The sequence below is a fragment of the Mobula hypostoma genome, chromosome 8 (genome assembly GCF_963921235.1).
Source record: "Mobula hypostoma chromosome 8, sMobHyp1.1, whole genome shotgun sequence".
NCBI classification, from domain to species: Eukaryota; Metazoa; Chordata; class Chondrichthyes; order Myliobatiformes; family Myliobatidae; genus Mobula; species Mobula hypostoma.
The window spans coordinates 135843973-135868482 of record NC_086104.1 but is presented as its reverse complement, the minus strand read 5'-3'; the positions used below and the strand labels follow the sequence as shown (position 1 = coordinate 135868482).

Genomic DNA, 24510 nt, shown 5'->3' with positions numbered 1-24510 from the left:
GACAAACGTCTCTTGTGTTTCTATAATCATAGTACAGCTACCAGTTATGCAGCAGTTGTGACTTTGGCATGACAATGGGAAAAAGAGAGCTGGCTGTAAATGTGAAATAATATCATAATCTATTAATGTAACAAACTAGAGTAGCAGAGGTAGGTGAATCGTGGATAGGACAGATTGTGGAAAATTTGTGGACGCAAATATTTTTAAGACCTCAGAAAAATACCAGAATATTTGAGCATGGTGCAAGTAACATCCTGAGCCGTGTAATATTCAATGCAGGAAGTGTTGTGGGAAAGGAAAATGATGCACAGGCATTGTGCAATACATGGAATTCTGATCGTGTAGCCATTACAGAAAAGTAGCTGCAGTAGGGGCAAGTCTACAGTTCTGCAGTTCTGGGGCAACAGAGCGCAGAGAATTACATGGAGAGTGGTGCTGTTACATGTGAAAGAAAATGTCACGGCAGTGCTACGTGAGAACGGGGTAGAACATATTTATTGAGGCTCTATAGTGTAATGGAAGAATAAAAAAAAACAATAATAAAAAATAAAACAAGATATGACGACGCTAATGGAACATTCCGGGACATTTGGAGCAGCGGAGGTTTGGACAGATCGGAGAATTTTGCAGGAAACATAACACCATTACAATGGGCAATTTAGATTTTCCACCTATTGACTGAGTCTCCTATACTGTAAGCAGACTAGATAAAATGGAGATTATCAAATGTTTTCTGGAAGTTCCCTTAATCACAAGGGACCCGATGAGACAGTACACGATACTTCATCCGTTATAAGGGAATTAGCTAGGACAGATGACAGAAATCATTGGAGGGGCAACTTTGGATACAGCTGAAATAATCCCATTCCTTTCAAAGGGAAGATATAAAAGAGGTCGGATCCCCAATTTGAGATTCATAACTGAGGAAAGAGCAATGATGATGCTGTCAGAAATGTTCTGGAAAACATGCAATAGGACAGGTTGCTTCTGGCAAAGGTGTACTTTGTAAGTAGGAGGTGTTCAAAAGTGAAATTCTAAGAGAAGTCCGTGGGCATACGACTGTCCCAATAAAAGGGGAAAATATAATGTTTAGGATCCTTGGTTTTCCGCCGATATTGAGGCCCGGTTTAAGAAAAAAAAGGGACGTTGATCACGCATATGCTAATAGGAACAACTGATGCACTTATGGAGTGTAAGGAAAGCAATTGAACACCTACAAAAATCAGTCGAGCGAAAACAAGTCATTAGGTTACTCTGGCAGACAAAGTGAAAGAGTATCTAAAGGGAATTTACAAAGATGTTAAGAGCATGAGGATTGTAAATGGCAACACTGGTCTATGGAAGATCAGAATGGTGTTCTGTGCGTGGAGCCAAAATAGAATGAGTACATCAGAAATAGATTTTAGTTTGTTTTGTATTTATTCAGGAGATGGGTACTGAGTTTAAAGACGTGAGGCAAATCAACAAACAGACCATGGCCTCTGTAGAGATTAGAGAGCAGGGGGCGTTTGCTGCCTTAAATTCATTTATATATAGCCGGCATGGCATTGTACGTGGGCACAGAGGAGTCCGGTAGAACAAATGGCTCTAAAAGTAGACCTCCATGATTAACTGAAGGTAAGGTGCACGTACACAGTTTGTTTAGAAAGCGTGTTTTGGTACAATGGCCTTCATAAAGTAATGTATTTGGTAGAGAAGTAGAGACGTAATGTTAAAGTTGCTAAATAATATGGAGATTTCAGTAGGAACTGCCCCGGAAAGTTTTCTATACCAAGGCAGTAAAGATTGCCTTTATTGACTTTAGCAAGGCATTAAACAACTTCCGTCGTGGGAGTTTGGTCAACAAGGTTAGATTGCTGTGCATTCAAAATAAAGACGCGAATGGTATTAGACACTGGCATTGTGAGTGAATCCAGAGAGTGCTAGCAGTTGGATGCCTCTTAGACTGAAGCCTTATAACTACTGCAGAACCGCAGGGATCGGTACTCGCTTTTAATTATCTGTCAGCTGTATCGATGATCAGGATGATAGTGTAGCTAACTGCATCATCAAATTTGCGAATAAGGCGGAGGTCGGAGATGAAGTGGAAATCAAAGCAAAACAAATCTCTCAGATTTTGCAGCGGGATCTGGATAGGCTGCAAGATGGTCTGAACTATGGCAGATGGAACTTAATGCACACAAGGTTAAGGTGTTGCTTTTCGGTGGCACCTACCAGTGAAGGTCTTATACAGTGAACTGTAGGTCAGTGCAGACTGCAGTAGAGCAAATGGAATTGCATAATTCATAGAGAGTACGGTACAGATAGATAGTTTCTTAAATGAAGCTGTTGGCACATTCGCTATTGGAAATCAGTATATTGGGTTCAGAAGGCTATTAGCTACTAGCTGGCTATTAGTTCAACTTTAAAGATTAGCTTTACCTAATTGACCCATGCATATGACGAAACATAGAACATAGAAATTTACAGGCCCTTGGCCAACAATGTTGTGACCCCCCCATGTAAACGACTCGAGAGACAGCCTAAAATTTCCCTAGTGAATAGCCCTCTATTACTCTAACCTCCATGCAGTCATCAAAAATCTTAAAATACACTGTTTTATCATTTCTACTACTGCCGCCGACAATGCATTCCACGCACCCACCACTCTCTGTGTGAAAAACCTACCCCTGTTATCCCCTCGGTATCTTTTCCAAGCATCTTAAAACTATATCCCCTCGTGTTAGCCATTTCAGCCCTGGGTAAGAAAAAATCCTCTGGCTATCCACACGATCAATGTCCCTCGTCATTTTATTCACCTCTATCTGACCACACCCAATCCTCCGTCTTTGCAAGGAGAAAAGGCCAAGTGCACTCAACCTATTCTCATAACTTACGCCCTGTAATTCACTTAACGTCCCCTGCACTTCCTCTGTAGTATTCACATCCTTCCTGTGGTGAGGTGACCAGAAATGAACACAGTTCTCGAAGTGGGGTCCGACCAAGGCCTTACATAGCTGTGACATTACGTCAGTGCTCCTGAACTTAATCCCACATGTGTTGGTGTGTTGGTTGATGAATGGCAACACACCATAAGTCTTCTTAGCAGCAGTTGAATTAATCTGGGGAATGCAGTTAGAAGCAAACCATGGAATGTGGAGTTTGACAGTGTAGCAAAGTTGATCAGAGCACGTTATAATCCGTTGTTGCTGCATAAACCAGTGTACTAGCAAACCCATCTATAAACGTTAGAATATAATTTTGTCAATATCCACAACAATATGAAGACACAAAATAACGCTGCCGCCCCTGAGTGAAGGGACTGGAAAGCAAATTCATTTAGGGCAAGGTAACTTAATTAATCTGCATTCAACTTGTATTGTACGCAGAAGGCAAGGTTGAGCAAGAAGTGTGTTATGCAGATCTCGTGGAGGGAATAACAACTTTTCTTTCGTAATATCCGGGAAGACATGGCCAGTCAGTTAAGTTGGTCGAGTCTGAAAACGTGATGACGTCGTTTTGTGTCGCCTTCCAAATTTAAGTGTATTGAGAGAAACGAGGTCAGCGACTTTTAGACCACAATCACAATGAATAAATCGAGACAGATGTCGGAGCTTTGAAGGTGAGGTTGCAGAGAGCAGATGTGTGGCGCAAGTCTTCACCAATGAGAGAAGAAAATAGTCCTGTTCACTGGAATACATCATCAGATGTATTCAACAAATTAGATTCATACAAAAAAAAAACAAACAAACAAACCTAGGCTACGTGGAGTCAAGTTGTCTTAAACTGAGGAGAACAAGATTGCTCGATCAGAATAGTGAACTTTGGTATAACATTACATACGTCTAAAAAACAGAAGAACCATCACCAACCACCCGCAGTTCTTGCAGATAACATTAATTGATGAGACACCGGTTGTGACCAGAGAGCTGAATAGGAGAGTATGTCTCCACAAAACAGCCAATCTGAAAATATTTCTGTTTTTCGTTTCAGGAATGAGCGAAGCGAATTGGCAGCTGGTGTGACATATTTAAAACAGTCATAAAAGTAGATGAAAGATTGAATTCACACTCTGTAACAGTTTACACTATTGCACCTTAATTTTATTGTTGAAACGTTTTCTCGGTAGATGTAATAATTTGATATCCCGCCTACCACGAACTTGCACGCTTCTACAGTCCACCCGAAACCTCACTACGATACTTATTTCTGCATTTTTCATTTCAGGTCGCCCAGTGGATGGTCAGCCCGAGCCGTCAGGTAACTTTAGAAAATTTTCACTGAACGGAAAGATGGGTGATTGATATTATTGTTTTTTATCGAAGATGTAGCTGAGAAATGACTACTCTGCTCATGGATCAACCACCAGTAAGCTTCCGCCTGGACAGTTAGTAGAGAAAGATCTTCCGCTGACATTATCCCTAAACTCAAATAAACTCCACTTTTTTTTTTCCATTCCAACATTTCACTACTGAGTCGGATGTACCGTGAAGACTCAGACTGGCTCTTTATCATCTGGTACTCAGTTCCAGGAATGTCTGTACACCTGCAAAAATGTTGGGTTCGATGACCTGACTGACGAGGACTGAGTACAGAGGGACAATAACAGAGCTAACCATCCGGTGCTCTCCGAAGAAGGACAATCCCAATTCCCTTTGAGCTGCGCTACAGGGCGGCCAATCAGGAACTGAAAAACACATGCGCATTTAGCCTTTCAAAATGCAATTTCCAGGCCATGTAAAATTTCCTCATCAGAGCGATGCTTGGTCCGGGAAACAACGTGAAAGGAAAAAAAAAATCGTTGGACAGCATCAACTCATCTTCCCGAGAGCCACTTCTTTCTTTCCCAGGAATGACCGGGGCTGACTCCCAGCTGTCCAGTCGTTCGCCAACTCATTGCCCGTTTTTTTTTTTTTCTTTTCCTGCTTCCTATTTCTCTTACTCGGGTTCTGCACAGCTTCCCCGTGAATCATCGCAATGTGCTTGTCGAGTTCAATTATTTGAGTCAGCATCAGGCAGAGTGTACGATGTTCCGAGCTCCGACAGTTCCTTGGCTAAAATGGTGCTGACCTTCGACATTTTTTTATGTTATTTTCCAGAAAGCGTGTATTTAAGGTTGGCGAATGGGGGAAGTCGTTGTGCCGGGAGAGTGGAGATTCGCTACAACGGAAACTGGGGGACTGTGCATCATTATAATTGGGACATGCCCGATGCGACAGTGGTGTGCAGGGAGTTGGGCTGCGGCGCTGCGCTGAAAGCCCTGAAAGGTTCTGAATTTGGAAGAGGATCCGGACCCGTTTGGATGTCCGATGTTCAGTGCCAGGGAAGGGAGACCGCTTTTAAGAATTGTAAATCACATCAACGGGAAGACTTTACCTACGACCACTATTCGGATGCCAGTGTTATCTGCGAAGGTAAGAATCAGGCTTTAGTCACTGATCCCACTGTTTTGATATCTTTGGGCGAGTTTCGGATGTAAAATATTTGACCCCGAACGCCCTTCGCCTCTGTTGTGAATCTATATCCATTTTTTTCCCGGAATTTTTCCCGTCATGTTGGAATTATGGGTTGTGCTGTTATACCACTATTGTGATGTTAATCAGTGTATGAACATCCAACGGTCAGAAGAACTCTTGGAGGGGCTAATCTGACCAAACAGTGGTAGCAGAAACGTGAGTGTTAAAACTGCACTGATATGGACAAAAAAAAAAATCGAGATTTCCTCTTCCACCGCAGATGAATTGCATACCCCCCCCCCCACCCCCGTACCTCCATAGCACCGTAAACATTGATCCAAATTCCAGGGTTTCCAACCGTTAATCAATACAACACACAGATACTACTCCCCCACCCCCTCCGCCCTCAACTCATGCACGATGAAGAACATTTTAATATACGTTAATTTGACCAAATGGCTTTCTATAAGTTCCAACATATTTCCTTTCATTTTCCTGGCGAAACGGTTTTCAAATATTGTTATCTTACCCGCGTCAACGGCTTCCCCTGACATCGTCCATCCATATACCATTTTCCGTGTGAAGAATTTGCCCTGCAAATCCTTTTCAAATATTTCATATTCCGTTAACCAATACTTTTAGTTTTCCATGTTACTCTTTGAAAAAAAATCGGAATGAGTGTACTCACCGATATACAGCCTTCATAATGTTTATACCTCTCTAAGGACAAACGTCTCTTGTGTTTTTATAATCATAGTACAGCTACCAGTTATGCAGCAGTTGTGACTTCGGCATGACGATGGGAAAAAGAGAGCTGACTGTAAATGTGAAATAATATCACAATCTATTAATGTAACAAACTAGAGTAGCAGAGGTAGGTGAACCGTGGATAGGACAGATTGTGGAAAATTTGTGGACGCAAATATTTTTAAGACCTCAGAAAAAGACCAGAATATTTGAGCATGGTGCAAGTAACATCTTGAGCCGTGTAATATTCAATGCAGGAAGTGTTGTGGGAAAGGAAAATGATGCACAGGCATTGTGCAATACATGGAATTCTGATCGTGTAGCCATTAGAGAAAATTAGCTGCAGTAGGGGCAAGTCTACAATTCTGCAGTTCTGGGGCAACGGAGCGCAGAGAATTACATGGAGCGTGGTGCTGTTACATGTGAAAGAAAATGTCACGGCAGTGCTACGTGAGAACGGGGTAGAAGATATTTATTGAGGCTCTATAGTGTAATGGAAGAATAAAAAAAAACAATAATAAAAAAATAAAACACGATATGACGACGCTAATGGAACATTCTGGGTCATTTGGAGCAGCGGAGGTTTAGAGAGATCGGAGACTTTTGCAGGAAACACAACACCATTACAATGGGCAATTTAGATTTTCCACCAATTGACTGAGTCTCCTATACTGTAAGCGGACTAGATAAAATGGAGATTATCAAATGTTTTCTGGAAGTTCCCTTAATCACAAGGGTCCCGATGAGACAGTACGCGATATTTCATCCGTTATAAGGGAATTAGCTAGGACAGATGACAGAAATCATTGGAGGGGCAACTTTGGATACAGCTGAAATAATCCCATTCCTTTCAAAGGGAAGATATAAAAGAGGTCGGATCCCCAATTTGAGATTCATAACTGAGGAAAGAGCAATGATGATGCTGTCAGAAATGTTCTGGAAAACATGCAATAGGACAGTTTGACTTCTGGCAAAGGTGTACTTTGTAAGTAGGAGGTGTTCAAAAGTGAAATTCTAAGAGAAGTCCGTGGGCATACGACTGTCCCAATAAAAGGGGAAAATATAATGTTTAGGATCCTTGGTTTTCCGCCGATATTGAGGCCCGGTTTAAGAAAAAAAAAGGGACGTTGATCACGCATATGCTAATAGGAACAACTGATGCACTTATGAAGTGTAAGAAAAGCAATTGAACACCTACAAAAATCAGTCGAGCGAAAACAAGTCATTAGGTTACTCTGGCAGACAAAGTGAAAGAGTATCTAAAGGGAATTTACAAAGATGTTAAGAGCATGAGGATTGTAAATGGCAACACTGGTCTATGGAAGATCAGAATGGTGTTCTGTGCGTGGAGCCAAAATAGAATGAGTACATCAGAAATAGATTTTAGTTTGTTTTGTATTTATTCAGGGGATGGGTACTGAGTTTAAAGACGTGAGGCAAATCAACAAACAGACCATGGCCTCTGTAGAGATTAGAGAGCAGGGGGCGTTTGCTGCCTTAAATTCATTTATATATAGCCGGCATGGCATTGTACGTGGGCACAGAGGAGTCCGGTAGAACAAATGGCTCTAAAAGTAGACCTCCATGATTAACTGAAGGTAAGGTGCACGTACACAGTTTGTTTAGAAAGCGTGTTTTGGTACAATGGCCTTCATAAAGTAATGTATTTGGTACAGAAGTTGAAACGTAATGTTAAAGTTGCTAAATCATATGGAGATTTCAGTAGGAACTGCCCCGGAAAGTTTTCTATACCAAGGCAGTAAAGATTGCCTTTATTGACTTTAGCAAGGCATTAAACAACTTCCGTCGTGGGATTTTGGTCAACAAGGTTAGATTGCTGTGCATTCAAAATAAAGACGCGAATGGGATTAGACACTGGCATTGTGAGTGAATCCAGAGAGTGCTAGCAGTTGGATGCCTCTTTGACTGAAGCCTTATTACTACTGCAGTACCGCAGGGATCGGTACTCGCTTTTAATTATCTGTCAGCTGTATCGATGATCAGGATGATAGTGTAGCTAACTGCATCATCAAATTTGCGAATAAGGCGGAGGTTGGAGATGAAGTGGAAATCAAAGCAAAACAAATCTCTCAGAGTTTGCAGCGGGATCTGGATAGGCTGCAAGATGGTCTGAACTATGGCAGATGGAACTTAATGCACACAAGGTTAAGGTGTTGCTTTTCGGTGGCACCTACCAGTAAAGGTCTTATACAGTGAACTGTAGGTCAATGCAGACTGCAGTAGAGCAAATGGAATTGCATAATTCATAGAGAGTACGGTACAGATAGATATTTTCTCAAAGGAAGCTGTTGGCACATTCGCTATTGGAAATCAGTATATTGGGTGCAGAAGGTGAAAAGTAATATAGAAGTTGCTTAGGACGTTGCGGATGCCTAATGCGGATTCTTGCATGCAATCTTGGCACGGTCCTACAGGATATATGTATATAAGTTTGAAAGAGTGCACAGAAATTCTTTGCCGGGATTGAATACCCTGAGTAATCTGGAAAGATTGAATAGGTTTATTCTGTGCCACGTAGAAGGCTGAGCTGAGATTTGATAGAAGCATACAAAACTACGTGAATGCACGCAGGTTTTATTTTCACTGAGGTTATATGGGACTGCAACCGGAGGCCATTCGTTAAGAGTGAGAGGTGAAAAGTTTAGTGTAACATAAGCAGAAACGTCTTCTCTCAAAGGGACAGGAAAGTGTGGAATGTTCGTAGAGAACAAATGTTGCATGCAAGCTCGAATACAACGTTTGGGGGAAATGTGGATAGATATATGGATGGTACAGTTTCGAAAGGCTACGGTCCAGGTGGAAGTCGATAAGGGTCGGCTATTTAAATTGTACAGCGTCGATTAAATGAGCCGGACGGCCTGTTTCGCTGGTTTAAGTCTCAATGACTCTGTAAAATTTTGAAAAATATACAATCAGTAACTCTGCATCCCCTCCTATAGTGTCGGCTTACATGTGGAATATTTCCAACAAATTGATTTCCAATAAAATAATTCACTTTCTGCGGGTTCGGGTAATATATGGACAGGACCAAGAAGCGTGTCATTGGTTTGTAGACGCCACCTGAAAGCCTTCAGCATTTTTTCATGATGCGACGTATTCTTCAATTTCCCTTCGCAAAGTGCTAATCTAGAACGTCACCTTCACGAATATATTTCAGGATTTCTGAAGAGTGACGATAATGTGAACAAAACAGATACTTGTACGTCAGGGTGGCACCTGAGTTAGGGGTGGAGCTGATGTTCTTCCCTCATGGTATTTCCTTACCTGTGAACCAAACGGAGGTGCCCTCATTTTTTTTTTTCTAAGGAAGTTTCTATACAGTTGTTCGAGACTGTCTACTGCTGACACCTGTAACGGTGATAGTGAGAATCACTTCATAACATGGTGAAAGGAATGGTTAAAATTTCGGCTATGCATCAGACAGATGAGTTAACTTGATTCAAATATCAAAAGTTTTATTTCAATATTATCAGAGGCATCGATTTAAGTATTGTCAAATATTCATGCGTTTTGACACTCCAGTGAAAGCATGGCGCCATGGAATCAAATGCCACATATTTATTTATTTATTTATTTATTTATTTATTTATATACATGGTTATTTTAGTTTAAGGACACGGCTCTTTCAGGACCAGAGCGCCCCATCGCATGCAACCCACAATTTTGACCCGAGCCTAATCAAAGGAAAACTTTCAATGTCCAGTTAACATATTATTCACCATGCCATTGGAATGTAGGAGGAAACCTATCCGTTCTGGTGAGGACCAAAATACTACTTACACAGGGGTCTGAATAGTTTTCTGCCGTCCCAAACTATAACAGCTTCGCGCTAACTGCTGAGCGACCGTGATGCTCCCGAAAGGGGAATCAGAAATTGTAGCCAAAGCATTTATGATAGCTGGTCCTGACTCTGGGGAGCAGATAAAGCTCACTAGACGTAAGTATTCAAAGGTTGTATAAGTATCCGTGTCTACTTCAAATCCTTGGCTTGTACACGATGACATCTTCGCCTGCCTCCACAGAATTCATGTATCTTTTGACTTCATTACTGGAAGACTGTCGTTATGCACCAGAGTTCTCATGGCGGAAGGGGAAATAATGGGTGTTCAATTGACTTCCCGTTTTTAGCAGGGAAAGAAAACTTACACACTGGTCAAACATAAGTAGCTGTCTGTTATATGAACCTTCTGCTCTCTTTATATCATCAACGGGAAAGCGAAAAGCATTTACCCGAATAGCTCTGAGCCAAGGTCTACTTTCGGCAGGGAATATTACGCAACTAATTCGAGGAGACGAGATTTGCTCTGTTCGCCAATGTTTCACTCACGGTAGAACTCAAAGACATTTTTAATACGAGGAGTCGTGTTCTGTCTTTGAAATTGAAGCGTATACTCGCCATGTACATAATAGAATGTTCTGCCGCTGTTGCAACATTGAGGAGGTATTTTGCTATCACAAATACACCTGAAAGTATAATTTATCTAGTATAATAATAATACATAACGTAATTGGCAACCGATATACATACATACGCAAAGAAATAAAACGCCGTGTACGTTATGTTTTTATGAGCCTTTCTAAAACCAGTCCTGCCATGCTGAATTCGCCTTGAGTAAGCATGCCCGGAAATGACCAGACAAAATAGAAAACACTACAACTCACGTTGTGTGCAAAGTATTAATTGACTGGAATTATGTATGGAATTTAAAAAAAAAAGTATTTTAAAATTGTGCATTATAGCGAAATGTCACGATGTTTTATACCCCGTTACAGCACTTTAACTCTTCTTTGTATTTAACTCTCCCCGGTGTCATTGTTCCGTCGATATTGTTGTATGAAAGAGATATTTCAACGTAATATAAATAACAAAGCTTTTTGAAATACCACTGAACAACAATAATTTTGCTTCCCGAATACTTCTAAGAGCCCAAATTACACATACACTTAAAGTATTAGGGATATAGAAATATGTTGCACGTATGTCTAGCGTTTCCGGAAAGGTGCAACCAAGTTGTACAGGGAGACAAAGAAGGCATACACAATGTTTTCATTCAGAGGTGACAATGTAGAAAAAAAGACTTGAGTCGCCATGATAACAGTACGTATAAACACTGGTTAGACTAGACATGCAATACTGTCTGCAAGTCTGTTAAGTGTTTTGTAAGAAGCACGAGAATTTGCTCGTGGTGAGCCGAACAAATGAATAAAAGTTTTGACAGAACAGGTTTTTTTTTATATATACAGACGGTCTATCGTTTTTGCATGTAAATAAGGATAAAAGATGACATGATAGATATACAGTGGCATGCAAAAGTTTGGACACCCCTGGTCAAAATTTCCGTTACTTTGAATATCTAAGTGAATAAAAGATGAAATGATTTTCAAAAAGTATAACGTTAATAATGACACATTTATTTAATATTTTAAGCAAGAAAACTTTTTCTTTATTATTTCTGTCTTTTACAGTTTCAAAACAACAAAAAAAAAGGAAAAAAAGAAAAGTGTCAGAAGCAAAAGTTTGGGCAACCTGCATGGTAATACTTAGTAACACCCCCTTTGACAAGTATCACGGATTGTAAGCGCTTTTTGTAGCCAGCTAAGAGTCTTTCAGTTCTTGTTTGGGGGATGTTCGCCTATTCTTCCTTGCAAAAGGCTTCTAGTTCTGTTAGATTCGTGGGCTGTCTTGCATGTACTGCTCTTTTGAGGTCGATCCACATCCACAGATTCCCGATGATGTTTCAGTCAGGGGATTGTGAGGGTCATGGCAAAACCTTCAGCTTGCACCTCTTGAGGTAACCATTTCTGGATTTTGATGTATGTTTAGGTTCATTTTCGTGTTGTAGAAGCCATCCCCTTTTCATCTTCGGCTTTGTTACAAACCCTGTGAAGTTTGCTTCCAGAATTTGCTGGTATTTAATTGAATTATTTCTTTCCTCTACCAGTAAATGTTCCTCGAGCCACTGGCTGCAACACAAGCCCAAAGCACAATCGATCCACCCGTGCTTCACAGTTGGAGAGGGATCCTTTTCATGATATTCTGGACCCCTTTTTTCTCCAAATATGCCTGTGCTCATTGCGGCATAAAAGTTATATTTTAACTTCATCAGTGCAGAGGACTTGTTTCCAAAATGCATCATGCTTATTTATTTGCTCGTTAGAACCGTTGAATAGATATTTTTGGCCACAATGAGCAAAAGTATGTTTGGAGAAAAAAGGGTGCAGAATTTCATGGAAAAAAAAACCTCTCCAACTGTGAAGCACGAGTGGATCGATTGTGCTTTGTGCTTGTGTTGCAGCTACTGGCACGGGGAACATTTACCGGTAGAGGGAAGAATGAATTCAATTAAATACTAGCAAATTCTGGAGGCAAGCATTACACCGTTTGTAAAAAAAAAAGCAAGCCAAAGATGAAAAGACGCTGGCTCTATAACAAGATAATTATTCTAAACACACCCCAAATCCACAATGAACTACCTCAAGTGGCGCAAGCTGAAGGTTTTGCCATGGCCCTCACAGTCCCCTGACCAAAACATCATCGAGAATCGGTGGATCGACCTCAAAAGAGCAGTGTATGCCCAAGAATCTCACAGAAATAGAATTCTTTTGTAAGGAAGAATGTGTGAAAATCCCCCAAACAAGAATTGGAAGATTCTTAGCTGGCTACAAAAAGCGTTTACAAGCTTTGATACTTGCCAAAGGGGGTGTTACTAAGTACTGCTTTGCTGGGCGCCCAAACTTTTGCTTCAGGCCCTTTTTCCTTTTTTTGTTATTTTGAAACTGGAAAAGATAGAAATAACAAAGATTTCTTGTTTTGAATATTAAAGACTTGTGTCATATTTAACTTCACACTGTTTGGAAATCAGTACTCCTTTTATTCGCTTAGCATTTCACAGTAACAGAAATTTTGACAAGCGGTGCCCAAACTTTTGCATCTTCTGTATATAAATTATAAGAGGAAAAGCCTTGATATTTGCTAATTCTATCAAGAACATAGCGAGAAATATTAAAGTTAAACAGGATACAGGAAAATATAAGTTCCCCTGAAGCAGAATGCATGACAACTAAGATCAAATCTCCCAAGGTTAATGTTTCTTCCAGATGACTTCGTAATTTGAAGATAAAATCCAAAATAATGTGTATTTTGTTAGCTTTAATTATCCGTGGTTGCGAGGAAAGAAGTTTTTTTTTCCACCACACTGATATATTCCAATTTTAAAACTTTGTTTTTAAAATGTGTGATTGCTATGACTGGACGATAAAGGTTGAATTCAAAGAAACATTGGACAATATGTGACTGTACTCACTAAACAATACAGTCGTATTACTTTCTTGTGGTTTATAAAATAATTAGTGGAATAGGTAGGGCAGTGCTTATTTCCTGGATGGCAGCATAGTTGGATGGATGAACCAGTGTGCTTTTTTTTCGATTTTTTTATTTCCTTTCTACAACATCTATTCTCTCTTTGTAAAATAAAAAAAGAGAAAAATTTCCATTATCAGTGCATGGATATTATGGACCGAGCACCTTCCATTGTGTTCTATTAAAAATGCATTCTCTATAAATGCAATTTGGAAGTTTATTTCCTCTAGATTTACTATTTATTACATTTGCTATCTCACAAAGTATTTACTGATATTTTGCTTCCACTACTTCCTTTTTCCCGAATTTCACCTGGCAATGGCGTCAAAAGATCGCGGCAGTTGGACATACAATCGAAAGTTCAGCATAAATGTAAACAATAGAAACATCACGATTTTTTTACACATCCTGTCAATACAATACCCAGATGAAGGCAATGACATTCCACATTGTAAAAATCTGCCAAGGACATTCAAGATGATAGAACAAACAACACTACAGAAAACAGAAATAACGTACTATTTTTCCATTTATCTATCTATGATCTGGCCTTACACGACGAGAAAAGAGCGAAGACAGGCATTCTGCATAGCTCTAGTAATCCGTTGTGAAAAATTGTGGCGTCTCGGAAAGGATGAGCCGATTGAATGTGCTTGTGCTCGAGAGATTGTTTGTCTTTTGGAATATCCCAAATCCCTGTTGTGGCAAGTATTGAGAATAATATTTTAAAGAGGAGAAGATTGACCGAAAGGGGAGCGTGTGTGTTCGTGTGTCCCAGAGAGTCAAATAATTGATTAGGTTTATTTTTCTCTCAGTCAAATCGGAAAAAACATATTGTGTGAGAGTCAAAGTTGGAAAATATTGTTATGGTTCTCGCGGCTGTAAGCAGAAACTTAATGAGGAGGGGAAAGTATTATTGTACATGACTTACATAGGGGTATTCTTATCAAAGATTTGCCTTTGTAGCAGAGAGAGTGAAATGTAGGGCAAGAAAAAAAAATCAATCGGAGAGGTGGTGAATCTGAAAAAAAATACTGCAACAAGAGCTGAGGAGTTGTGTGATATTTCGACAGAACGGGTGTGAACATGGGGCTGGTAGTCAGTAAAGGTTAATTGGGGATCATGCATATCAAGTCCCATTGATGGTACAGTGGGGCAGAAACGCATATTAATAAAGATAATGGATCTAGCTTAGTGAAAGATAATTCGTAGACCTCAATTTATGAGTAAATGGTGAAAGAGAGCTCTCTGTGGACTTTTGATATCCTAATGTGAAATTGGAAAATGCCGGTGAAAAGTAGAAACCTCAGTATGCACTTGTGATAAAAAAAAAGTTGTTAGTTATTCACTTTAGAATATTCCCGATCCGACTGGACCAGTACGCTGGCTCATAGGGAAAATAGGCTTGCAACATGGGAATGCAAATTTTTAGTTAAAATAAATCCTCCAGAACTGAATAAGTACGATGCACGCTGATGGGGCAAAAACCATGCTAGAATCCAAGTTAGAAAGGCAATGACTTCAGAACCTGATACATACTATAAACAATACGTTACGATTGCATATTGTTATATATGAAATTGTCATGCTTTGTGTTTATATTTTTTTTCTCAGATCACAGAGGTGTAAAATTGGAGGCCGGAACTGACGGATGCTCGGGAAGATTGGAGGTGCAGTTTGGTGAAACCTGGACCACAGTGTGTGACTTGCACTGGGATTGGAATAATAGCAACGTAGTGTGCAATCAGCTTAAATGTGGAGTCGTTGTTTCTGTGCTGGGCGGAGCGTATTTTGGAGAAGGAACAGGGCCAATATGGAATAATGCCCTAAAATGTCAAGGTAATGAGTCGAACCTAAGCGACTGCTCAGTTGGTTCAAGGACTTATGATTGCACCCACAAGAATGACGTCAGTCTGAACTGTTCTGGTGAGTTGCAAGTTTAGGAACAAATTAATATTAAAGTTTGGTTCCACTTTAAAGGCAGGGGTCAATTAGAAATAATTCTTCCTATTAGGGAACTACAAGTTGCTTCAGTAGAGTATCTTTGATATTATTGTGTTGTGAAATTGACCGGCGGTTTAAGGGTTGGTCGGGGGCGGGGGATTACATGACGAATTTACCGTTCCTCAGTATTAATGAGTGAGTTCAGCGTGGGGTTCTGAAGAACGATATTAAGGATAGCTATATTTGGAAACTTCTGTGCCATGATAAAAGGATTACTTATTAAAATTGACTAATATACTGCTTAATTATGATTGCCAAGAAAAATAAAATAACACTCCTATATTAACAATACATGTTAGCATCAAACGCCGATTTTATCAAAGTCTAGGGATGTAGCAGCACAAGAAATGCATTCTGGGCGACTGAACAAATGAGCGAGACAAAGGCAAATGGTCCAACTGATTTTTTGCCAGACGATATGGTAGAACCATATGCTACAACATGATGAATATTTCTAACGGATGTAAAGTAAAACACATGGAGGCAAATACTCTAAAACATGGTGTGCTTTGCATTTTTGTGGGAAAGAATGTTGGTCATGTTGCACTATTGAAATTATTGTGTTTAAGTTGATGCAATGGAAAATAAGAGGATTAAGAAGACATTCAGTCGTTAATTTGCGTCAGAAGTTGCGGTAAAATACCAGGGAAGCACAAGCTGATGATTTCAGAGAAAATCAATCAACTGCGGTCAGATACTTTTTCGTAATAGAAACGAAAGCAAACCAATGTGAACGTTTCAAGACATCTGATTATCCCAATGTATAATCCATCGTCGACTTCAGATATAAAACAGACTAAATACTGAAGTCACAAACGAGTGAGAATCTGCAGATTGCAGAAATCCTGACAACACACACTAAATACTACAGGAACTCCGTAGGCTAGGTAGCATCTATGGAAAAACATACAGTCGAATTTCCGGCCTAGACTCCTCGAGTGACCCGGACCTTTGGTCGAAGGATCACGGCTGAAAACGTCGACTCTACTTTTACTTTCCATAGCTGCTGCCTGGTCTACTGATTTCCGCCAGTATTTTGTGAGCGTTGCCAAATGCTGAAGTGTTCAGTAGGCGTTATATTTATTTTAGGATAAATTGATTTAGCTAGTACCCTGTTGCGTTTCATCAACACTGAGACGATAGTTTGAGATATAGTTCATTTCAGTTGTCAATTAATTTATGTATGTTTGAATAATGTTGGATATATTTCGGATTCCTTCAAAATGAAATTATACAAGAGAATGTATCCAGAAGTATATTGGTAAATTGAACGTATTGTTTATGCCACACAATTTCCAAGCTTCAATACATAGAGGACTATAATTAGGTCAAGTTGGTCTTTGGCATCACCATCGGAATTTACCACTGCATAACTGAGCATGACTGCCAACATTGATCATCAACAGATGCGAAGAATAATGAGTCAATGACATCGATATTAAACAAAATAATTGGAGCTTGTGTATTCCCCACACATTCGGATAAGGACTAAACATGTTGATGGTTAGTTTGTGATGCATTAAGACAGAACAAAGGACCTGAGAGCAAAGGCGTCATAGGAAAGGGATCAAACGTGGCAATAAATTAAAGAAACGAGGCAAAAATATAAACATGCCTTGCAAACAAATATCAATAGTAAATTGCTGAAGGGTTTCGGCTGGAAACGTCGACTGTAATCTTTCCCATAGATGCTGTGTGGCCTGTTGAGTTCCGAAGATTTGGGTTCTTTGTTTAGATTTCTAGCATCTGCAGACTTTCTCTTTTTTGTCAATTCAATAGCAAATTCATGCGAAACGAGGCGGAAAAAAAATAGAAGTACACTGAATTCAGGGCGGCGGAGTGGAGATATATCTTTAGCAAATGACGTGTAGGACGTTTTTCTCTCAGCTAACTTGCCTTTCACCGTTGGACAAGACGTAGAACCTGATGATCCGCCACCACTCTCACCACCCCCGGCGATCAGAGTCATATGAGAGCATGGGTGCTCGTGGTCGATGGTCTTATCTCAAATTTAGGTTATGCGACAAAAAAAAAACATAATTTCCAGAACATCGGATAACAACACACATTGATAACGTGCAAATATTTATATATATATATATATATATATATATATTTCATAGTAACACTCTAGAAGACATGGACCTGAGTACACGTATTTTCAATGGAGATATCGATGCAGATCCAGTAGCTGGTGTGGAAGTCACTGGATTCGCCAATATCACATTCAAATAAAACAATGGCTTTGTCAGTTTGGAAAATATGGTGTAGTGAATATGTTTACCTCTTTGGGACTAGGAGCAAAACGAAACAGAGCAAATATGGACGGACAATGTTATCTATAGTAGTTTATAACGTGAAACACTTGGGGAATAATGAGCTGAGTCACTTTAAATTGTTCAGATTAATGGCATACTTGATAAATCAATATAACAATTTTGCGGATGTGTGTATGTCAGTAGAACAACAGGATGAAATTTGTATTCTTAAGCTATTGTAAAGGTTTTGATAAAGACGCATGGACGATATTGCTGACATTTTAGAATTGATGAATCTGAAAAAAAAAACAGACGGACATGGATGAAGCAATTAATTAAAAGTGTACACATACATGAATATACGTCTAGTTCATGCCTATATTGGCAGGCGTTCTAATAAAGCTGTCACGGTCCGGTCCGTTGACTCCTTGTTACATTAATTTCCTTTTCGCCTTGTTCCACTGGGTTCCCTGATTAGGGCACCTGATCCTTATTCGAATGGGCCAGCATAAAAGCGCCGGCTTAAATCTAATCGCTGATGCTTGGCCACCTCATCGGGGCGGCTATGCTCTTTCCGGGCTGCCGAGAATGAGTCGAGTCGAGAGCCAGTCATCCGCTGTTCCGGCTTCGAGTCAAGAGGCTGGTATGTCACCGTAGCCAGGGCGGCGATGAATCTTCCGAGCCGCAAAAAATAAGGAACAGTCTTCAGAACCGCCAAAAATAAGGGACCGCCTCCCGAGCAGCCAAGAATAAGGGGCGGTCTTCCGAGCCGGCAAGGATAAGGGACCGTTCTCATGAACTTATCCGTATCAAAGCAACGTTTTGTCTGTTGCTGTTTGTTTGTGTCGTCTCGTGTCCAGCTGAGTGGGTTCGGCCGTTTTGCCGCTGCTCCGAGCCAGGATGCGAGTGGTCTGCCATTGTTTGTTTTTTGTCGCCTCGTTTCCTGCCGAGCGGGTCCGGCCGTTTTGCCGCTGCTCCTAGCCGGAATTCGAGTAGTCTGTCGTTGTTTTGTTTTGTTGGCTCCGAGTCCCAATCCAAGGCTCCTAGTCCCAGTCCACGTCAAGGCGCCGAGTGTCCGGTCCAAGACAAGGCTCCGAGGGTCCGGTTCAAGACGAGGCTCCGAGTGTCCGATCCAAGTCAAGGTTCAATGTCAAATTAAGTGAAGGCTTCGTGTCCAATCAAGGCATCGTGCTCAAAGCTAGTCCCAATCCAAGTCCTGGCTCCGAGTCCAAATCAAGTCCCAGACTATGTCCTGTCTCGTATCCAAGTCATGTCCAAGTCCGTCACCGTCTCAAATCTCCGTGCTTGTGCCCTACCTTCCAGTTCACTTCCAGCCATCCCGGTGTAACAAAGCAATCACAATAGTCGTGCCCGAAAGCCAATTATGCACCCTCCGCAAACATTGCTTCAGAAAATGAACTAAAGACAATTGTTCCAATTTTTATTATTTCACCAAACCGATGTGGATCTTCAAATGAAATTCCAGAACACCACTAGCGCTATTCAATAGGCAACAACATTTCTCTTGGAATATGGCGTTGAACTTGAGACTTTCTAATTCATTAGGAATTAAATAAATATTTTTGTGTGATGGACCATCGCAGTTCGATATACACATCAAAGTTCATCATCCTTACCCATAATTATGACAACATTAAAATATACTCACTTCAAACTATCTGACTCAGCAAACCCGTTATTTTGAGTTTGCCTTTCAGTACTTCTCCTGACATTAACCTTCATTACAGAACTTTCAATAACGGAAACGGGGTTCTGGTTCCTTGCTCCCAGCAAAACTAGTTAAACCCTCCCTCGTAGCATCGGCAAACCTGCCATTGAGATCAGCTGCAAAACTTTTCACTTGTATAGACCTCATCTTCCCCATGAAAGGTTCAATATACACGAAATTGAAACCTTGCTCCCTGCACCTTCTCCGCAGTCAATCTTTCAGCCGTCTTCTTTTCCCATTCGTACCTCCACTAGCCATGGCACAGGAAGTAATCCAGTGATTAGAACTTTAGTGATCAGTCACTTCTGTATGCGTCCTAGATTTTAATCTCACTGCATAGGTCCTCTTCCTCTTTTCTGTCTATGTCATTGCTGACAATATGCACCATGAACTCTGACAGCCCCCTTCCCCTTCTTGGGAATGTACTTCAGCTGCTCCGATACATCAGAAGCCCTTTGAGAGACAAAGTACTAATCTGGTGTCTCTTTTGCCGCCATAAAATCTATTTTTTTGTCACACTAATTATCTAATACCATATAACTACCACACCTCCATGACTCTGCCTTTTGCTGTTGATCTCAGAGCCGGCCACCGTGGCAGAATCTGATAGGTTATACCCGCTACCTTTATAGAAAAGGGGTAACACGTGCCTGATGGGAACAACCACAAGGGACCCATCCCTGATTCGTATTCCCCTCACCTCTTCTTTTCGTCATCCTTCTATTGGGTGGCGCCTGTAGTCTCTGCGAGAGCATCTCTCCAAAAGTATTGTCCATAATGTATTCCGCCTGAGTGCATAGAACTGTAATTCCAACTGCTTAACTTGGCCAGTCAGGCGTTGAAGTTGGGTGCACTTTCCCCAAATGTAATCAACAGGTAAAAAGTCACGCATCCTGAATCCCCACGTGACAAGAGGAGTAATCCATCCTCACCTCTAAATACGAGAAAAAAAGGGGAAAAAATCTTTCCTCTTCTTACCTCTGCTTCCGCTAATGCACGCGTTTTAAGCCAATGCCTCCAAACTGTAGAGACTGACACACTGGCCGCACCGTGTGAGCTGACCTTTCATTTATTTGTCGCTGAGGATAGGCCTCTGCAATTAACATATTCAGCCCAGTGAAATGCAAAAAGATTGTTTGCACGAATCTGCGAATGTTATCCATTTTCCCGACTTCCGTAGAGCTCGGATACGACACATGCTCCTGTCGCATTTGCCGCCGAAAAAAAAGAAACAGTTATTATTATTATTTTCTTTATTTTGTGTTAGCTAAATCACCGGATTCTAATCTGGATCTCAGCAAATTTTAACAACGCTTAAAATGTATGTATTGAAGATAAATGTTCGTGGCTTTACAGGCTATTAGCATGGCCCCAATGCACTTTTCAACGTATTACCTTTCGCAGAACGCTACTGCACAGATACAATTGAAAGACGGTTTGAAGTTCAATACTCAAACAACTTATCCTGTATATCAGTTTACTCTGGTGTTAATGAAAGTAATTAACTGCCTTCAATTATTATTAAACCAGGGAAAAATGGTCCAAGGTTGGTTGGTGGGGAGAACAGATGCTCTGGCCGTGTGGAAGTCCTACACGGCGACCAGTGGGGTACACTTTGTGATCAATACTTCAACCTGGAAGACGCAGCCGTTGTCTGTGAACAGCTACATTGCGGTGGAGTAAATGATACTCCTATAGGTGCTCACTTTGGCAAAGGAAACGGGCCGATGTGGAAGGACAACTACCGCTGTCTGGGAAAAGAGTCCCGATTAGCTGAGTGTCCGGTCTCAGCTTGGGGTCAGAATAGCTGTTTACATGGAAATGACGCTGGTCTCCGCTGCACTGGTGAGTCACAAACAATGTGGGATTGAAATAAACTAATCTTTAATCATAGAGCTGTTATCGAAGGACGCATTAATCGGCTGAGTTAGTGATATTATATTTGGCACTAATGACTCGTGTTATGGATTGTAAAAGATAATGAAAGGTATAAAATTAAGGGTCTCATATTAAATTGGATAATCAATACATTGTTTTGTGTTCCTTTCTGCTGTTACTGACGAAAGCGTCGTAACGAATCCTTTCCTCATGATGGAAAAGCCCTCTTATTTCGATATATGGAAGAAAGGAGAGATTTCCGAATGCCCCGCTTATGCCAACTTAGAAAATAGAAAGCTACAGCACATTACAGGACCCTCAGCCCACAATATTGTGCCGGCATGCAACCCACTTTCGAAACAGCCTAGAATTTCTCTAGCGCATTGCCCTCTATTTTTTTTTCTTTCCTAAGCTCTATGTACCAATGTAAAAAGATGTTAAAAGACTCTATTGATTCCGCTTCCACCTGCGCCGGCGACAGTGAATTCTATACACACACCACTCTCGGTGTGAAAAAAAATACCGCTGATATCCCTTCGGTACCTATTTCCAAGTACCGTAAAACTATGCCCTCTTGTATGAGCAATCTGAGACACAGGAGAAAGCCTCTCTCTATCCCATATGATCAATGCACCTCATCACCTTATACACCTCCGCCAGGTCCCCTCTCGCCCCCGTCTCTCCAACGTGAACAGGCCAAGCTCACTCAAACTATTCTCATATGGTACGTCCTCCAATCCAGACAACACCGTTGTGAATCTATCTGCACTATCTCTATGGTATCTACAGTCCTTCCTGTTGAGAGGTGACTTGCACTGTTCATACTACGTCAGCTGAAATCTGACCAAGTTCTGAAATAGTTGTAATATTACGTCACAGCTCTTAATCCCAGGGTTGATGCATGGCAACACACCATACGCCTTCATAACACACTGTCAAACTCCGCAGCAGCTTTCACTATCCTATGGAAACGGACATCAAGATCTTTTAAACGGTCCACATTACCAAGGATTTTACCATTAATATTATAATCTATCTTCAAATTAGACCGACCAAAATGAACCACTTCACACTTAATCTCGGTTGAACTCCATGTGCCGTTTCTCAGCCCTGTTCTGCATCCTATCGATGTCCCCTGTATTCTCTGACAACCGTCCAGATAATGCACAACATCCCCAACGTTTGTGTCATCAGCAAACTTACTAACCTGCCCTTCTGCTTTTCATCCAGGTCATTCAGAATAATTACAAAGAGGGCGTGTCGCAGATTATATCGCTGCGAACACCACTTGTCACGTTAATCCATTTAGAATATGAACTATCTACAACAACCCTTTGCCCTCTGTGGATAGGCCAATTCTGAATTCACAAAGCAAGGCCGCTCTCGGTCACATGCCTCTTTAATTTCTGAAGGAGCCTTGCGTGGGGAAACTTCTGAAATGCCTTACTGAAATCCATAGACATTACATCCACTGTTCTACCTTTATAATATGTTCTGTTACATCCTCAAAGCATGCAGTAGATTCGTAAGGCAAGAACTACCCTTGACCAAGTCATGCTGACCATCCTTTATCAGATTATGTCCCCCCACCTGCTCATAAATCCTGCTTCTCATGATCTCCTCCAAAACATTTCCACCATTGAAGTAAGACTCACTTGTCAATAATTCCTGGGTTCGCTCTTCTCCCTTTGTTGAACAAGGGAACAACGTTTTAAAAGTTGCAATGAACCGGTACCTCTCCCATCCCTATTGGTGACGCAAAGATAATCGGAAAGAGGTTCAGCAATTTCCTCCCTCTGTTCCCACAGTAGCTTGGGTATATCCCATCCGCTCCCATTGACTTATCGAACTTAATGTATTTTTTTTCCAAAAGTCCAGCACATAGTCTTTCTTAATATCTTTATGATCCAGCGTTCCAGTCTGCTGTAAATTATCCCTACAGTTCTCCCCCCACCCCAGTGAATACTGAAACAAAGATTTTATTAAGTACCTTCCCTATCTCCTCTGACTCGATGCACACGTTTCCATGATCACATCTTAGTGGTCCTATTCTCACACGCCTCACACTCTTGCTCTTCGCACGCTTGTATGCATTGAGGTTTTCCTTAATCCCGTTCACAAAGGCCTCTCATGTCCCCTTCTGGCTCTCCAAATTCTATTCATAATCTCCTTCCTTACCACCTTGTAATTGTCTTGATCTCCAATGGGTACCTGGTTTCTTGAATCTTTCTTAAGTTGTTTTATTTTGTTTTAACTATATTTCTATCTTCTTCGTATACCATAATTCTGTATCCTACCATTCCTTCCCTCACTGAATGCAGCATACGTATGCAGAACTCCATGCAAATGTACCCTGAACATTTGCCACATTTTGCCGTGCATTTCCCTAAGAACATCTGCTCCTAATTTATCATCCCAAGTTATTTCCTAACAGCTTCACATTTCGCTCTACCTGTATTGAATACTTCCCCAAACTGTCTGCACCTATCCCTCTCCAGCCCTACCGTGAACGAGATAGATTGTGGTCACTATTGCTCTCCCACCGAGAGATCTGACACCTGACCACGTTTAATTCCCAATACAATATCAAGTACAGCTTCTAAATATTGCTATCTACATATTCTACCGAAATACTTTCCTGAACATACCTGACAAGCTCCTCCCCATCTGAGTATCTTGCGCCATCAAGATGCCTATCAATATTTGGAAGATAAAATCTCCCATCATAACAACCCTATTAATATTGCACTCTTGCAGAATCGGCCTCCACAGCTTCTCCTCGATATTCCAGCTTCTCGGGGAATCTATAAAAACACTCAGTAGATTTACTGCCACTTTCCTGTTTCTGACTTCCAGATTGGCGCTAGCCAGGTGTTACGGTGCATAGGGTGCATTTTAGACAGGTATATGGAGGAATTTAAGGTGGAGGCTTATATGGGAGGCAGGGTTTGAGGGTCGGCTTAACATTGTGGGCCGAAGGGCCTGTACTGTGCTGTACTATTCAATGTTCTATGTTCTATGTTCTATGTATAATAAAAACAGCACTGATCAATCCTTTGAATAGCTGAAAATAAAACT

General features: G+C 40.9%; 1 protein-coding gene across 1 annotated transcript in view; it reads left to right on the top strand.

Moving 5' to 3' along the window:
• Positions 1 to 5182: 5182 nt before the first annotated feature.
• The window catches only part of LOC134351217 (scavenger receptor cysteine-rich type 1 protein M130-like), a 46014-nt gene continuing 26686 nt past the window's right edge, over positions 5183 to 24510 (top strand). The window contains exons 1-3 of the mRNA XM_063057324.1: positions 5183 to 5393; positions 15178 to 15489; positions 21085 to 21399. Of these exons, the coding sequence (XP_062913394.1) occupies positions 5183 to 5393; positions 15178 to 15489; positions 21085 to 21399 (838 nt within the window). The remainder of the gene's footprint in view (positions 5394 to 15177; positions 15490 to 21084; positions 21400 to 24510) is intronic.